Source organism: Heterocephalus glaber, unplaced genomic scaffold, assembly GCF_053883595.1.
Source record: "Heterocephalus glaber isolate CG9 unplaced genomic scaffold, H.glaber_assembly_v1.0 deba00001556, whole genome shotgun sequence".
Lineage (NCBI taxonomy): Eukaryota > Metazoa > Chordata > Mammalia > Rodentia > Bathyergidae > Heterocephalus > Heterocephalus glaber.
Window position 1 is genome coordinate 1,721,887 of NW_028258347.1, and position 19,267 is coordinate 1,741,153.

At 35.5% G+C, this 19,267-nt stretch overlaps 1 protein-coding gene and 1 pseudogene across 49 annotated transcripts in view; both read left to right on the plus strand.

Moving 5' to 3' along the window:
- Rims2 (regulating synaptic membrane exocytosis 2) overlaps positions 1-19,267 on the plus strand; it is a 536,290-nt gene that overhangs the window by 301,492 nt on the left and 215,531 nt on the right. For 26 of the 49 annotated variants that reach the window (XM_021262784.2, XM_021262794.2, XM_021262785.2 and 23 more), the window contains one exon: positions 4,106-4,259. In XM_021262784.2, coding sequence (XP_021118443.1) covers positions 4,106-4,259 — 154 coding nt within the window. Of the gene's footprint in view, positions 1-4,105; positions 4,260-16,194; positions 16,222-19,267 lie in introns of all 49 variants that reach the window. The other 23 variants (XM_087190771.1, XM_087190773.1, XM_087190763.1 and 20 more) reach the window with 1 other exon arrangement.
- LOC106009845 (septin-10 pseudogene) lies at positions 5-4,095 on the plus strand (annotated as a pseudogene).

The window sequence follows — 19,267 nt, forward strand, 5'->3', positions numbered from 1 at the left end:
AGAATTATTTTATGAAGTGTTCATGTCATACTTTTGTTTAAATGACTATCAGTAAAATTTTATATCTCAAATATCTGTTATCATTTCTTAATTTAACACAATGAATTGAGCTAGTGCTTTAAGATAAAATTTATTAAAACCATAGAAGGCAAAGGTTCTAACTGCACTGTAACAAAGGCAGGCATGGTGGCGGTGCAAGCCTGGAGTCCTAGGTTTAGGGGTGAACCAGGAGCCGCACTGGAGCCCGGAGCTCAAGGCCGGTCTCAGCAACACCACGGGACCCCAGCTCGAAAGCACACCCAACACACACACACTCTGTGACCGTTCTTCATGCGTATTCTTACTATAGAAATCTCAGTGTTGAATTAGAGAAGGTTGTTTCTGTTTCACAAGTGCATTGCTCGATTTTATTGTGTTGTGTATAACTTGTTTATTAAACCAGTTGTACCACTAGTGAGTAGGTCAGTCATTTATTCATGGGTTATTTTTTAGCTCTGTAATGTATCAAGCATTGTGGCAGGAGGCTTCAAAGGTGAATACGGCACATTACTGACTTCAGGGAATTTCAGCCCTCTGAGGATACAGACAACTGAATGGCAATTGAAATGCAGCACACCAACCACTATAGTGGGAAGATTGCAGTCATACATAATGGAGAGGTAAGGGAGGTGGCTGAAGGAAATCCCCCAAACGAGGAATTTAGCAAAGTCAAGAAAAGTAAAATTCCTGTAGAGAGAATAACCAGACATCAAATCTGGGCAGCTGCAGTGATGTTGAAAGGGAAAGTGGTGAGAACGACACTTGAGAGTTAAACTGCTATCAAATCATATCCCCTTAATATCCGGAAATATGGATTTATCCTGTGGATACTGTGAACCAGGGACAAATGTTAAAGAGAGACTGCTCAACTGCATTTATACTTGAGAAAAATATTTCTGATTGTAATGTAGTACACGAATTAGAAAGGGTTAGAGGTGAAGCAGTTCTCCAGTGTCCTAAGTTGTCCACTTTCAGCCTGGGATTCTGTAAGTAAGTTAATGGTAGTCTCGGGGGAGAGCAACCACGTGTACAGAAGTACTGAACTGGCGAGGCGGCCCCGCCCGCTACCGGCCGCCGACATCCGGGAGAGGCGCAGGCAGGCCCGGGTCAGGCCTCTGCTAGAAGCTGGCCGTGGCCGGCACGGACGACGCGGGCGCTGGCTGTTTCAGTCTGACGTGGCATCAGAGGTTGCATCTGTGGCCTCACAGGTATCCAGTGGTGAACAGAGAAAAAGAGAAACTATTCGTTCCTTGACTGTGTGTGGCCGTGTTGGTTTTGAGAGTTTGCCTGATCACCTTGTCAGTAGATCCATTCAGCAAGGCTTCTGCTTCAACATTCTCTGTGTGGGAGAAACTGGAATTGGAAAATCAACACTGATTAATACATTGTTTAATGCTAATTTTGGAGAATATGAATGCTCACATTTTTGCCCAGATGTTAAACTTAAAGCTCAGACATATAAACCCCAGGAAAATAATGTTCAGTTAAAATTAACCATTGTGAATACAGTGGGATTTGGTGACCAAATAAAGAAGAAAGCTACCAACCCATCGTTGACTACATAAATGCTCAGTTTGAGGCTTATCTCTAAGAAGAATTGAAGATCAAGCACTCTCTCTTCAACTACCACGATTCTCGCATACAGGTGTGCCTCTACTTCATCACCCCCACAGGCCACTCTCGGAAGACACTTGACCTCTTAACTATGAAGAACCTGGACAGCAAGGTGAACACTATACCAGTGATTGCCAAAGCAGATACACTTTCTAAAACTGAATTTCGGAAGTTTAAGGTGAAGCTCATGAGTGAGTAATGATCAGTAATGGTGTCTAGATATACCAGTTCCCAACAGATGATGAGACCATTGCCAAAATCGGTGCTGAAGTGAATGAGCATTTGCCGCTTGCTGTTGTGGGAAGTATGGATGAGGTAAAAGTTGGAAATAAGATGGTCAGAGCTCACTAGTACCCTTGGAATATTGTACAAGTGGAGAAGGAAAACCACTGTGACTTTGTGAAGCTGTGGAAAATGCTCATCTGCATGAACGTGGAGGACCTGCGGGAGCAGATGCACCCCAGGGACTATGAGCTGTACCGGCGTTGCAAACTGGAGGAGATGGACTTTACAGATGTGGGCCCTGAAAACAAGCCCATCAGTGTTCAAGAGACCTATGAAGCCAAAAGACATGAATTCCATGGTGAGCATCAGAGGAAGGAAGAGGAAATGAAGTAGATGTTTGTACAGTGAGGAAAGGAGAGAGAAGCCATATTGAAAGAAGCTGAAAGAGAGCTGCAAGCCAAATTTGAGCACTTGAAACGAGTTCACCAAGAAGAGAATAAAACTTGAAGAAAAGAGAAGAGTTTTGGAAGAAGAAACAATTGCTTTCTCTAAAAAGAAGGCCACCTCTGAGATACTTCAGAACCAGTCATTTCTGGCATCAGGTACCGGCATGAAAAAGGACAAGGACCATACGAATTCCAATTTTATGGAACACAGGAGTTCCAGAGTACAGAAGGCCATCACAAGCAAGAGTAAGCTGTTACAAGTGAAAAAAAAAGAAATATTGAACTGAATGTTGTCAGCTAAGGGACCAGAGTCATAAACCTATCAACTATTTGGGAAGAAGAGTAAGACAGTTCTTAGGAGAGGAAACACTGGTTCCAGCTGCCTAGGTCTACATGCCTGGCAGTACTGCTTTGAGCTTTCTGTCTTTGATCAAGTTATTTAACTTATTTGTGCTTCACTTCCCTCTTCATGTTAGTGGGAATAATCCTAGTATACAACTCAGAGTTACTATGAAGATTAAATAAATATGGTATGTGTGTGTGCCTGCACTTGCTTATGTCTGTGTGTAAACACTTAGAACAAAAATACCACTTGGAACATAAAGCCTACAATTTTGAAAATGTCTAGGAAAAATGTAGAAACTGAAATAATAGCCATTTTGGCTCTTTACCTTCATAGCTAAATAATACAGTAACGTGTTTTATCTTTACACAGCAGGTCTCATTACCACAAGTACAAAGGCTGTCAAGCTTGTACAACACTCCAAAAGAAAATAGTCGATTACTTCTACAGTGATATCTTTTATAGCTTTAAAATATTATTATAAAATCCATATTAAAATATAGTTCATATTAAAAGCTTGGTATTGCTTTTTGCCTTTTATGTTTTTTTAATTGACATGATAATTGTATGTTTTTATAGGATAACGTGATGTTTGGGGTTTGAACTCTTAGCAGCATAGTACAGTGAACACAGAGTTTTAAATAAGACAGATTAAGTCATTTCACCTTTTTCACTTAAAGTTGGTGTGACCTTAGACAAGTTCTCTTAACCTTTTTAATCCTTGTTATCCTTACTTTTAAGACCACACTAGTGGATTCTTTTGGAATTTAGATAAGAAGGGCACGATGATATGATTCTCAATACTTTATAGGTACTTCAAATATGATTTCCTTTCATGTAAGAGTTCCTGAAAAGGCTAAAGGTAGTGAAAATCCTTTTTTAAAAAATTTAAAAAAAAATTATTTTGTTGGTACATTTTAGGTATACAATATGTTTACCTTTATCATTGGGTGCTTGTACCTGTACATGATGTATCTTAGGTCTTATTTTTTCCCCATTACCTGCGCGTCCTTCACCCCCTCCACCCTTTCCTATTTACATAGATTTCATTTCCATTTTTTTTTCTTTTCTCATAATTTTTCCTTTCCCTTTCCCCTTGCACCACCCCTGTGAAAATACTTTTAAAATTAGAAAATGATATATAGATGTTAGTTATTATTACAGATATTTTAAAAGTAAAACGTTAATTCTGTCATAGTAAATGTGAAAGCATCTAGTTATTGGGTGCTAAAGGGTCTTCCAAGTGAATGTGGTAGAAGTTTAAAAGTAGTAAATCTCTAACAAGTTAGAAAACTATGTTTTAGTAAAAATATGCTGATAATTTTGTGACATCTAAATGACCTTATTTTTTATCTAACAGCATTATTATTACTATTATAAAAGAGAGTGTACTTATTATTGTTATACTATAGCAGCCCTTTGTCTCTTGGCTCTACAGATTTTAATTGAGCTAGAAACAGCATTACTAGATGATGAGCCACATTGGTACAAACTCCAGACCCATGATGTCTCTTCATTGCCGCTTCCCCACCCGTCCCCATATATGCCACGAAGACAACTCCATGGAGAGAGCCCAACACGGAGACTGCAAAGTACGTTTTCAGCAAAATTTATCATATTTCTATTGAATTTTTCTAATCTCAGGTGTACCTATGACAGAGTTTGAAGAACATTATGAGCATTAACAAGCATCTGTTAGTGTTTTCATAGCTTTTGCTGAAGTTCTTCCATTATTTGCTACACTAATATAAAGTTATACCCATAGCAATAACTCATCATAATGTTAAAGTGCTTTATCATTGATTGCATTGTGGATGTATGACCTCAAATAAGCAGTTATGTTTAAATCTTAGTTCTTAGCACCTTAAATGTAGGAATGATATGGCTAATATAGTAGATTTTGATCACGTTGCTGTAGATACCCAATATTATAATTTCTACTTTCATTATCCCCAGTGTTCTATAAATGTCTAGGATGGCAAGTATAACATAATGGTTAAAACTATGAAGTTTAATTTCAGTCTAAGCACTGTTGAAATCTTGAGTCAGTTTATACCTCCATGATTTGAGGCAAATGATCTCTCTGTGCCTCAGTTTCTTCTATAAAATGTAAATAATAATACCTACCACATCAGATATAAGAAGGCATTTGATCTCTAGAATAGAGACTGTTGTTGTTGCTGTTATTCTAATCACTATGATTATTTCAGTACTTAGATTTTACCCTGGATTATACATAGTCTGAACTATAACAATAAAATTAGATTAATCCAGAGAGCCTTAACAAATTTAGAAGTGTCTTCCAGATTGAAGTGATATTGTTGGTTATTTGCCCCTACAACTCAGGGTTGAGTTTGCTAAATTTTATCTTACCTTTTTTTCATGAATCTATTATTGAGAGATAAGATACCAGCTTGTTGTTTTATATAGTATTCACATATAGTATTTGTGTAATTTCCTTTTCATGGAGTTAGCATGCTTCTGGTTTGGCAACGTTTTTATGAAGTACTGGAAGACTGACATTAACTAAATTTCCCAAGTCTCTACTTACAAACATAAATATGTCATTTATTAATTATGGAAAGTATACATGGCAACACAACAAGAAACTGTTGTGTATATGGGTCACAGCCTTCTTGTTGAATAAAGGACTAAAATATATCCTAAGGTGGGTGGATGAGTAGAGAATTCAGAGAATAAGATTGGCCCTATGGCCAATCTCAGGAAACTATCGAGAATCATCTTTCCTCATTCGAAAAATAATCTCTTTAGTGATTGGAATTTTATTTGGACTAAATATAATCCTACACTCAGATGAATTTATTCAACACTAATTTTGTAACCATCACTTTTTCAGCCTTTCCAGACTATAAACGTCCCCTTACCTCTTATTTGCAAATGCCATTACAACATCTTTTGTTAGAGTAGTTACAACATTATGATGAATTTTATGAAATGAATTTTGCTCTTTCTGGCCACTGTTATCTTTTCAGTACGTTCCCTCAAAATTATAATATGTATAGGGTAATGGGAGATTACTAAAATAAGTCATTATGTACTAATGCTTAGAGTTTAAGTTTATAGGCTAGTGCTAATGCTAGCCAGCACTCTCCTCTCTTGTAGGATTGGACTTTACCTACTGGTGTTGTTATTGTAATGCCGAGGTTTGAGAACCTTTAATACCTGAAACTTTTAAACGTTCCAAGAGTTCCCAATCCCCCACCCCAGCTAATTGAGAATAGTGGATATAAGGAACGATGAGCCTGCAGTACTTTCTTCTAGCTATGTGTCATGGATTTTTATTCAATTAATTTAATAAATCTTATAGCTTTTTAATATTTTCACATTCTCAGAATGACTCTACTATTAGTAATTGCATTAAATTTGTCCATAGGCAACATAATCTCTCCAAACTGTACTATGTAGTCTTGTTCTACAGACTAATCTCTAATAAATAATTTATTTGCAACTAAAAATGGGTACATACATCTAAAAGAAATAAAGACTATATTTCTAGCTACTGTGAAGGCTGAGGTGGGAGGAACTCCTGATCTCATGAATTTTATACCAGCTGGGGCAACTAAGGCAACTTTAAATTTAGGGGTCTAATTTTTTTGAGTTCTTTATATATTCTAAATATTAGTCCTCTGTCTTGAGGAGTACCTGGCAAAACTTTTTCCCATTCTGTAGTTTGTCTCTTCACGCGACTGATTGATTCATTTGCCGTTTAGAAGCTTTTTAGTCTGATATAATCCCATTTTTTGATTCTTGCTGTTTGTTATTTCTTGTGGAATTGAGGTTCTCTTTAGAAAATCCCTTCCTACTCCTATGTCTTTAAGTATTTTACCTATTTTATCTTCCAGTAGGTTTAATGTTTCTGTTTTAATGTTTAGATCTTTGATCCATTTTGATTTTAATTTAGTATATGGTGAAAGACAAGGGTCCACTTTTTTTTTCCGTAATTCTTTTATTGATACATTTTAGGTATACAATACATTTACATTTCTCATTGGGAATTGTACCTTTACATAATGCATCTTGGTTCTTATTTTTTCCCCATTACCTGCCCTCCCTTCATCCCCCACACCATTCCCTATTTACAAAGACTTTGTTTCCATTTTTTCCATTTCTCATCATTTTTCCATTCCCTTCTTTCCCTTCCCCTACCCCTCCCACTTCCCCCACCCCTTTGGACCTTTTCTTCCTATTTCACATTATCAATTATTGATTTTAATCATTAGTAAATTTTAGGTATACAATATAATGACATTCATCATTGGAAATTTGCACCTTTCCATAATCTCTCTTGGTTCTTATTTTTCCCCCTTCCTCTGCCCTCCCTTCAACCCCTCCATCCCTCCCTATTTACAAAGACTGTTTCCATTTTTTCTCATATTAATTCCATTCCCTTCTTTCCTTTCCCCTACCCCTCCCACTTCTCCTTCCCCTTTACCCCTTTTCTTCCTATTTCACATTATCCATTCTACCTTTTAGTTCTTATTTACACTTTCAGTTTCTCACACTGGAGAAACTATTCGGTATTTACATGTGTGTCCTATTTCTTTCACTGAAGAGTATCGCCTCAATGTGCATCCATTTAGCTATAAATGTCTCTAATTTCTCATTCTTTATGGCTGAGTAGTACTCCATCTTATAAAAAACCATATTTTCTTTATGCAGTCACCACTTGATGGGCATCTGGGCTGCTTTGAAGTTTTAGCTATTACAAATTGTGCTTCTGTGAACATGGGTGCACATATATCACTGTGGTATGATTCTTTTATTTCTCTGGGGAAGATCCCCAGCAGGGGAATAGCTGAGTCAAATGGGACCACTAGTCCTAGTTCTTTGAGGTATCTGATTTCCACAGTGGTTGCACCAGTCTACACTCCCACCAGCAGTGGAGCAGGGTTCCCCTTTCCCCACAGCCCCACCAGCATTTGTTATTGGTTGATTTCATGATAGCAGCCATTCTTTCTGGAGTAAGGTGGAATCTCAGCCTTGTTTTCAATTGCATCTCTCGAATGACCAATGATGTTGAACATTTTTTCATATGTTTATTTGCTATTTCTACTTCTTTGTCTGAGAAATGTCTGTTCATTTAAGATGCCCATTTTCAGATTGGGTCTTTAAATTTGGGAGGTCTGATCTTTTTAAGTTCTTTATAGATTCAAGATAGTAGACCTTTGTCTGAGGAAGAGCAGGTGAAGATTTTTTCCCACATTGTGGGTTGTCTCTCCACATTGCTGGTGGTTTCTCTTGCTGTGCAGAAACTTTTTAATAAGAAGAAATCCCACTTGTTGATTGTTTGTGCCAGTTCACGGGCAACTGAGGTTTTATTCATAAAATCTTTTCCTACACCAATGTCTTCAAGAGTTCTGCCTAATCTCTGTTCCAACTGGTTCAGTGTTTCTATTTTAATATTTAGATCTTTAATCCATTTTGATTTTAGTTTAGTGCATGGTGAGAGATATAAGTCCAGTTTTAATTTATGGCAAGTTGAAGCCCAATTTTTCCAGCACCATTTATTAAAGAGGCTATCTTTCCTCCAGTGAGGGTGTTTGTTTCCTTTATCACAGATAAGATGGCTGAGTGTGTCTGGTGTTGTTTCTGCATCTTCTAATCTATTCCACTGGTCCTCAGGTCTGTTTCTTTGCCAGTACCATGCTGTTTTTATCACAGTAGCTTAGTAGTATAGTTTCAAGTTGGAGGTTGTGATACTCCCTGCCATGTTTCTGTTACTTAGAATAGCTTTTGCCATTCTGGGTCTCTTGTTCCAAATGAACTTTTGGATTGTTTTCTCAAGGTCCATGAAGTATGCTGCTGGGATTTCAATTGGAAATGCATTGAATCTATATAGCAGTTTGGAAGTATGACCATTTTCACTATATTAATCCTTCCTACCCAGGAGCAGGGGATGTCTGTCCATTTTCTGATATCATCTTCAATCTCTCTTTTCAGAGTGCTATAGTTTTCAGAGAAGAGGTCTTTGATTTCTTTCATTAGGTTGATTCCTAGGTATTTCAGTTTTTTGGATGCTATTGTGAAAGGAATTATTTGCCCTATTTCTCTCTCAGTGAGTCTGTTGTTTGTGTAGAGGAAAGCTAATGATTTCTGTGTGTTGACCTTGTATCCAGCTACTTGACTGAATTTGGTTACTAAGTCTAGAAGACTTTTGGTGGAGTTCTTGGGGTCTTCTCTATAGAGTATCATGCCATCTTCAAATAATGATGATTTGACTTCTTCATTTCCTATCTTTATTCTTTTTATTTCTTTCCCTTGTCTAATTGCTGTGGCTAATGTTTCTAAAACTATATTGAACAAGAGTGGTGATAGTGGACATCCTTGTCTTGTTCTTCATTTTAGCATGAAGGATTTCAGTTTTTGACCATTTAGTATGATACTGGCTGTTGGTTTTTCATAGATGGCTTCTATCAGTTTGAGGTAGAGACCATCTGTTCCATTTTTTTCTAGGGTTTTTATCATAAATGCATGTTGGATTTTGTCAAATGCTTTTTCTGCGTCTATGGAGATAATCATATAGTTTTTTTCCTTGGCTCTATTGATATAGTGTATTACATTGATTGATTTGCATATGTTGAACCATCCCTGCATCCCTGGGATGAATCCCACTTGATCAGGGTGTATGATCTTCTTCATGAACTTCTGCATTCTATTTGCCAGTATCTTAATTACGGATTTTTGCATCTATGTTCATTAGTGAGATTGGCCTATCGTTCTCCTTTTCAGTTGGGTCTTTCTCTGCTTTGGGGATCAAGGTAATGCTTGCTTCCAGGAATGAATTTGGGAGTATTGCCTCCCTTTCAATTTCATTGAAGAGTTTAAAGAGTAGTGGCAGTAGTTCCTCTCTAGATGTCTTGTAGAATTCAGCAGTGAAGCCATCAGGGCCCAGACTTTTCTTAGTTGTTAAGTTTGTAATTACATTTTCAATTTCATTGGTTGATATTGGGTTGTTTAGAATTTTAGGTCTCCTTCATTCAACTTTGGTAATTCATATGTATCTAGGAATCTGTCCATTTCTTCTGTGTTTTCCATCTTATTGACGTATAGGTTATGGAAGTAGGTATTGATGATCCTCTGGATTTCTGCTGGGCCTGTTGTAATTTCACCTTTTTCATTCTTAATTGTATGGATTTGGGCCTTTTCTTTCCTTTTTCTGACAAGGTTGGCAAAGGGTTTGTCAATTTTGTTTATTCTTTCGAAGAACCAACTCTTGGCTTCATTGCTTTTTGTATCATCCTCTTAGTCTCCATTGTATTGATTTCTCCTCTGATCTTTATAATATCCTCCCTTTTATGAGCTTTGGGTTCGTCCTGCTCTTCTTTTTCTAGAAGCTTGAGGTTCAGCATCAGGTTGTTTAATTGGGCTTGTTCTGTTTTCCTAATATGCGTATTCACTGCTATGAATTTCCCTTGGAAGACTGCTTTCATTGTGTTCCATAGATTCCGATATGTTGTATTGTCATTGTCATTTAATTGAAGGAACTGTCTGATTTCTTCTGTAATTTCCTCTGTGACCCATTGGTTATTCAGAAGTGTGTTGTTCAATTTCCACATGTCTATGAAGTTTTTCAATTTTCTTTTGCTATGGATCTCCAGTTTCATCGCACTATGGTCTGATAATATACAGGGGATAACTTCAATTCCTTTGCACTTACTTAAACATGTTCTATGTGTGAGTATGTGGTCTATTTTTGAGAATGACCCATGTGTAGCTGAGAAGAATGTGTATTCTGAATTTGTGGGGTGGAAGACTCCGTAAACATATGTTAAGTTCATTTGTTCAAGAGTTTGACTGAGTTCTAGTATTTCATTACTTACTTTTTGTCTAGTTGATCTATCTATTTGTGCCAGTGGGTGTTGAGGTCCCCCACTCCAATTGTATTAGTGCATATATGACTTTTCATGTCCGTTAGTATTTGTTTTATATAGTTGGGAGCACTAGTGTTTGGTGCATAGATATTTATGATTGTCATCTCTTCCTCTTGGGTTCTTCCCTTTACAAGGATATAGTGTCCTTCTTTGTCTCTCTTAATCAGTGTTGGTTTGAAATCTACTTGATCTGCAAAGAGGATAGTTACTCCTGCCTTTTTTGGGTTCCTGTCACATGGAGTATTGTTTTCCACCCTTTAACTTTCAGTCTGTGAGTTTCATTTTGAATTAAGTGTGTTTCTTGTATGCAGCATATTGTTGGATTTTGCTTCTTGACCCATTCTGCCAGTCTGTTTCTTTTGACTGGTGAATTGAGACCATTAACATTGATGGTTATAACTGAAACGTATTGACTTGTCATTGCCATGACTTTTTTTTTTGTTGGGTTCTCCCCTTTTACATTTAATTTCTTGTCATGCCAGATGGGTTCATTCTGCTTTGCTTCCTGAGGTTGTGATCCCTAATGTCTGTTCCTAGGATATTGTGTAAAATTCTTTGGAGTTTGATATTCATGAAGTTCCTAAGGTGCTCTTTGTCATGAAAGTATCTTCTTTCTCCATCCATTTTGAAAGATAGTTTTGCAGGGTACATGAATCTGGGTTGGAGGCTGTTTTCTTTTAGGGCTTGGAATATGTCACTCCAAGCTTTTCTTGCCTTGATGGTTTGTGTTGAGAAGTCTGCTGTGATTCTGATGGGCTTTCCTTTGTATGTGATTTGTTTCTTTTCTCTAACTGCTTGGAGAACTTTGTTCTTCTGTTGTGTTTCTGGAATCTTCACAATTATATGCTTATGTGTAGATTTTTTTTGATCCAGGCTATTTGGAGTCCTATATGCCTCACTTATCTGTATGTCAAGTTCTTTTCCTGTGCTTGGGAAGTTTTCTACCATTACTTCTGCAAAGAGTTTTTTTAATGTCATCTCCACTCTCTCCTGTTTCTGCATTGAGCCCGATCAGTCTTATGTTATTCTTCTTTCCATCATCTAGCATCTGCTGGATTGATTTCTCATGTTCCCTTATAATTTTGAAACAATTTTTCTTTTCCTGGTCATTAATTGCAATCTTATCTTCTATATCTGAAATTCTGTCCTCACATTGGCTCATTCTGCTGTGTAGACTTTCAATGGAGTTTTTCATCGCCTGGAAATCTGTATCTGCTTTATAGATTCCATTTGTTTCCTATGTTGGGATTTCATCATGTTCCTCAGCTCTTCTCTAGATTTATTAATCCTGTCTTGCTCTAGGAGCACAATTTCTCCTGTTATCTGAGAAATTATTTCTGATTTCATTTTTTCCTGATCCCCTTTTTTTGCCAGTTGAGTGAGTCCAGATGGTTGAGTATCAGAGTGTTCCAACTCATTTCCCTTTGGGGTTGCTGTAGGCGATCTGGAAGCCTGGTTTTGAGACTTATTTACGTGTTTTCTCATTTCAACTGGGGGGGCGGGGGGGTGCTGCTGACATCTGCGTGGCTCACCTCCTCTGAGCTGGGAGAGGTGGGCCAAGGTCCAGGAGTGGTGGTAGGGATGTTGTCCTGAAAGCCCCTTCCTCTTGGCCGGGAGTGGCGGGACGTTTGGCGGCCTGGAAGCTCCTACCTCTGGCCTGGGAGCGGCGGGACGGATGATAGCCCAAATGCCCTTTCCTCTGGGCTGGGAGTGGCGGGAGGGATGGCGGCTGGGCAGCCCCTTCCTCTGGACCAGCAGCAGTGGGACGGTGGCTCAGAAGGCCCTACCTATGGGCAGGAATTCTTTAAATGCTGAGAACTTGATTAGCTCCAGTACAGTGGTCTGGTGGTCCAGTGTCCTCTGCATCTTTGTAGTGTGGAACCAGGTGGCTGTACCGAGAAGAGGCCAAAGGAGCTGTGGGTGGGGGTATCCAGTGAATTGCTGCCAGGGCGCGGGTTGATTCGGTGTTTTCAGCGCAACTCTAATTTTCCTTCTTATTCTTGTAGAAGGAAAGTTAGATAATTTTTAATGTGACACTTTCTGTTTTAACCCATTGTTTATTTAGGAGTGTGTTGTTGAATTTATGGACTCTGCAGATTTTCTGAATTTTTAAAATACTGATGCATAATTTCTCTCTTGTCAGAGAACATATCCAGAATAATTTAGAATCTTCAAGTTACATTTTTTGCTTTAGGTACTACATGTACTCACTTTGATAAGTGTTATTTAAAAGAATTTTTACTTTGTCACATCCATGTACATATTTTACGTAGGTCTAGGAAGGCAGGTTTATTCATTTCACTGTGCAAACTCCCTGTTTTTGCTCAGTTTTTATCTGAGTATTTCATCAGTTTTTTAGAGATGTATGTTAAAATCTCTTATGAATTGTCATTGTTTGCTTTATCAGTTTTGAAGTTATATTGTTGGAATATCTCTCATTATGCTAGGACATTTTGCCTTAAGCCCTACTTTGGTTGATTTTACTGTAGCTACAGCTGTTTTTATGTGATCAATGTTTTTTTCTGAATCCTTTTACTTTCTCCCTCTCTGTGTCCTTTCATTAAAGGTCTTCAGTTCATTAATTGTATTTTATTCAATTTCATTAATTTTGCCTCTGATCTTTGTAATTTTCTTCCCCATATTAGTTTTGAACTTGTATTATTCTTGTTTTTCTAGTGCATAATTAGGATATTTATTTGGTATTCCTGTTTTTCTGATGTGGGCATTCAGAACTAAAAATTTCCATCTTATGACCGCTTTCTTTGTGTCCCATAACTTTTCATATGTTGTACTTCTGTTATTTTTTTATTCTGGGTAATACTTGATTTATTCTGTGACTCAGTGATTATCCAAGAGTGTATTTTTAAATCTCCACATGTTTTCATAATTTCTGTGGCTTCCTTTGGCATTGATTTCTAGTTTCAATGTATGATGAACTGATAATGTGCCTGGGATTGTTTTGATTCTTTTGTATTTATTGTAGCAAGCACTGTGGCCTACTATGTGTTTTCTGGCAAAATTGTGTGTACTGTTGAGAAGAATGTGTATTCCTGTTGTTGGGCTGAGCACTACCCTATTAAGTCTATGTTTGAAGATTTAGTTCAACTCATATTTTTTGTTGATTTTTTTTGTTTAGTTGATCTATTCGTAAAAGTGGGGGTTGAGTTCCTCCACTATCACTGTGGTGAAGTTTATTTGACCTTTTATCTCCAGTAGTGTTTGTTTGATGAGGTTGGCTGTTCCTGTATTAGGTACATACATATTTAAAGTTGTCATCTCGCCTTCTTGAATTGCTTCCTTTATCAGATGTGACAACCTTCTTTCTCTCTTCTGATTACTTTTGGCTTGAAGTTCATTTTGTCTGAAGATAGGATAGCAACTTCTGCTTGCTTTAGGGCTCCTGTTGCATAGAATATTGTTTTGAAGAAACATTGTTCCTGCATATAAAATATTTTTTTAATATACAGATTTGCATAGATTTACAGGGATGTTCATTGTTAAAGGAAATAATTTTCTATACACCATTGATATTGCAATTTAAAACTACAGGCACTATAGCTCTTAAGTCTATTTTAGAAATAACTACTTTTATTAACTTCCAACACACTTCTAAAACATTTTTTTCCTAACTTTTTGGCTGCATTTCTTGTGATTCCCCCCTTCATATGATAATTTTATCAGTCCTCATATGTCTTTTGATCCTTCATACTATTTTTCTTCAAGTGATTTTCGTATTTTTTCTTATATAAGATTATTATGAATTTTTCTCATATTCATTTTCTTTACTTTTTGGTTATAAGAGTCTTCATTATTTTGAAGAGTTTTTGTTATTTAATAATACAAAATATGGGACATTTTGAAGCATCGCTGGTCTTTAACATGTCAGCTGTGTCTGCGTCTTCTCCCGCGATAGTGCAGTGTCCAGTGCGGCGGTGGCCTTACCTGCTGGTGTGATTGTTCTCCCCACAGCCAGTTGTGCATGTCTCTTCCCTCCCTTTCACTGGGATTGCATGAGTGGGCTTAGAGTGGTCAGATCGGTGTCTTTGTACTATGGAGATTGTTAATATTTTAAATGGAAGTTTTATTCTTTTACAGAAACAGTTTTTGAGCCTTTATCAATGCAGTACTGCTTTAGAAACCAAATATAATTTCAGATTTAAGAAAATTTAAATATAATATTCAGAAGATTAAAGTGCTAGAAAAACATGAATGTTTAACCGTCTATATGAAATCAGTAGAGGGAAATTCAGAGAAAAAAATGGATAGATTTTTTAAATATTTAGATTAATATATAAAATATAGGTTACATGAAAATTAATTAAGTTTGAAACCTGATAATTGTAGAAATATTAAGTGTGGACAGGCCTAATAATTATAATTTGTGTTCCTTGTGTTGTTTTAATCCTAACTTAATCTAGTTTATTCAGGGTATTATCAGTTATGAAAAGTATGTCCTGGTTAAATATTATAGTTCTTACAAAATTGTTCAAACCTACTATTTTTTCTGTTTTGATTGCTGCAGTTTTTCTGTACCTAAGAAGAACTCCTTCTGTACTTACATTCTAACACATCCCCTTGTACTTCAGCAGTGGGACCTGGATAAAGTTCTTTTCTTCCTCCTCACAGTACTCTGTTTAACTGCTTTCTGAGTGGCTAACGGAATGGAGACTTCTCCTGAATGTGCCAGAAGCACCACTTTTCCATTAGAAAGATTAAGTCCCAAATTGTATCATTAAGAATGTAAGGCTTATAATTGAATACTAGAAAATAAGATCTTGAATAAACTATGAATATATTTTATTTTCTTGGATTTATTATCATTTTAGTAACAAATGACATATATAAGAATAAATATTTATAATTTTCAGGTATTTTGGCACCTTTTAACTACTCAGGTATTTTTGTGGCATACTAGTTCATATATGGTCTATATTTCTTTTGTGTATTCAGACTTTAACTTATTCATTCTTCAATATTTAATGTTTTTGTACCTTTATAAACCTTATCATTTATGCATAGGAAAACCAGTTACATCCTGTGATATATTTTACATGTGAACTTGTGATAAATTTTACATGTAAATTTTTATCAAGTTAAAATGTAAAAATAACTGTTCCCATATACATTTTGAAAGTTTGATTCTTCCTAAAAGAAAATCAGTTTTTAAATATGCTTTTTCCAAAAATCAGAAATTTCAAAATCAAGAGTATTTTCTAAGAGTCAATTTAAATTTACCAGTAAATTTCTGGCTATTATATCTTTAATTTCAGGTTATATTAAATAACTTTGTATTATAAAATAGAATTGATAATCAATGCATAGGTCATTTTCTAATTATTAAAATAACTTCTAATTGAATTCTCTTTTCTTACTAATTTCTGCTCTTTTAGCATATAGGCCTTGAATTTAGTGAAAGTTTCTTGTAATATAATTTGTAATTTGAGTTTTTGAATTATTCAGATGTGATATATTTCCCAACCCAATTGATTCTGAATTAGTGTGGTGTTTTGCACATTAAAAATAAAAATGCTATACTATATTGTCTGTACTCCAAAGTGGAGATTAGATTTCCACATCCTTTTACATGTAAAGATTTTAAAATGTGTTTTTGACATTACTTTAACATTTTTTTCAGATAAATCCTTATGTTCATATAATTCAGGTAAATTTAGCATGTCCAGTGTTTAATGCATGCATTCATATGCACAGTTTAATTGGTTTTGTTGTTTTGTGCTTTGTTTGGCTATTGTGCATATACTAAATTCCTAACCAATCTGTTGGTAGCTTCCTTTTTCTGCCTATAGAATTTTTCCAGTATCTTCATGTTTACATCTTTGTTATTTTGATATTAAAAAGCATTTGTCAAAATATAGTGATTTATGATTTTAATATGTCTAATACTGTCTCCTTTAGTATAGTGTTATTTCTCAGTGAAGTATATTTTTGTATATACTGTGTTGAATATACTGTTTCAAAAAATTTAAATGTAAATGGATATAGTTTATTGTGTTTAGTTGGTGGGGGGCTGGTGTTAAAACCCTAAATGCATTGATTTAAAATAGAATTAAAACTGCAATGTTTGCTTTAGTTTCCAACATGTTGGCAATTTTGCCATATATTCTAAGGAAAACTGAATAGCCTTAATTTTATTACTTCAGTTCATCATGGTTTGAATGTCACACATGCACAAAGTATGTGGGAAATTATTATAAATTGGCATTACATTTTTAACTGGTCAGTAAACTTAGTTTTGATAATTTTAATTGGAAACTTTTAATATGTTTAGCTGAACAAACTTGTATATTTTAAAAAGATGGTCTTCTTAGAAAGACTAGGAAGTTCACATAAATAGCCTCTGGAATAGAAAAGTAAAATTTAAAATCCGCCAAGGAAGACTGTTATTCACAATTGTGATGCATTTCCCTTACCATCTCAAACAGTAACGGCAATGAACACAATATATGAAACAATTGTTTGAAATACACGGCAGATCAAACAAGTAAGCACAGCATCTACTAGGAGAAGGGAAAAGCAAATGAGTTGAATCCTAAAATTGCCCTAGCCTACCCTTTAGGAAGGTTTCCTGGCCACGCGTAAGAGGAAGAAGAATCCAGAGACCAAAACACCTGGAATTCACAGAACAGAGTACTGAAGAGGAGAAGAGAGAAGATATCCAAGATCTGTGGCACATAAATGTGAGGAAGCTACTAATGCTAGAAAGAAGCATTCAAAATGAGTAGAGGTAGTGTTGCCTGAGAATACTGCCTGTTCACTACATAGTATTAGGGAATAACTAGCCCTAAACTAAACACTATGCCATATTAAAAGTTTTAAAATAACTAATGAGCCAGGCATAGTGGGGCATGCCTGTAATTCTAGCATTCAGGAGGCTGAAGCAGGAGGATCACTGCAAGTTTGGGGCAGCCTGGGCGAGACAGTGTGTTCAAGACCAGGCAGAACTGCATAGCGAGCCCCTGTCTCAAAAAGCCAAAATAGATAAAATTAAATAAAATTAAATTAAATAACTAATGGAAAGGATCAAAATAGTACTAAATAATAAAGCTGTGTGTAAAATAAAGTTCAAAAATATGTACTAGAATACAGGCACAACTAACATTCAGCAATATGAGATCCACAAGTGTTCTAATGAAAAATTACCAAGTGTACAAATAAATAAACAGACCACCAGGCATGCAGAAATAAATAAATTAGATCAGTAAGAAAGTGAGAGGGGAATTCAGTCACAGCTAAATAAGAACTGGTACAGATGTTACAATTAGTATATAAAGATATTTGATATTTATATATTTTCTCACATATGTACCTTTAAATATAATTGATTATTTAAACAAAATTGATACCAATGTAGTATAGGATTTACAACAAACATAAAAGTATAGTAATGTAAATGTTGGAAGAGGAAAAATCGAAACATACAATTTTAGTGTTTTATGTTATATAATAAGATGATGATGCTTGAAAGGACTTGTAGTAAGTCAGAGATGCATACGTGACCCTTAGAAAAATCAAAGACTTATCACTTACAAGCTAACAGAAAAGATAAAATGGAACCATTAAAAAATCCATTTCATCCCAAAGAAGACAGAAAAGGAAAAATGGACTCAAAATGAATGGAATAAATAAAAAATAAATATCAATTTGATAAGGGCAAACCAACTTATAGTCATACTGTTGTAATCAGAATATCCCAAATGAAAAGGCAGAAGATATCAGATTAGATTAAAAATAACTATAAGTCACTTATAAGAAATCTGCTGCATTTAAAATAAATATATAAGGCATTTAAAATAAAAAGAAGGAAAAGCAAAGATGCACCATAATAACAGTTTTAGAAAAAAAATCTAGAGTACCTATTTAAATATTAGATCAGAGATTATTATTAGGGATAAAGCAGACCATTTTATTTTAATAATAGCAATAAAAAAACAATGCAAGTTCATCTAGAGAATTATCCTTAAGTACCTTAAAGAATTTCAAATTCATAAAAAAAATTTACAGAGAGATTGTCAGACTGGCTAAAAAAATATTCAACCATATGTGATTTACAAGACATCGTTTAAATGTGAAGATAGTTTAAAATTAAAAGCCTAGAAAAAGATGTGTGTAGTAGCCAAACATTAACCAGATGAGAAAGGTAATGGTTCTACTAATATTAGACAGAATAGTCCACAAGTAAATAATGTTATTAGTTGGAAAAGGCATTTTATGATTATAAAATGTTGAATTCATTAGGAATATATAACAATTATACAAATGCACCTAACAACTTGAATCCTAAATTCATGAGAAAAAAATTGAACAGAAAAATGGAAAATTGAATAACAGTTACTTTCATATTTAACTTTAAATAGTAGTCGGTCTGAAGTATGTAGAAGATCACCAGTGTTGTGCAAGACTTATACATTACGATCAGCCAGCTACATCCAAGTGAAAGTGTAGACATGTGCAACACTTGAAAAGTCAGCACAGAAAAAGCCTAGAACTAATAAACAAGGTCAGCAATTTCCAGAGATACATGAACAGTGTACAGAAATCCATTGTTTTCAGGTATTAGCCATTAACATTTTGAAAAAGGAATTAAGATTGTATGAGGTCTGACAACACACAGTAAAAGTTTAAATAAAAAATTTACTCTAGTAAAAGATGCATTGCTGTTAACCTCCTCAGTATACCCCTTCCCTTCAAGC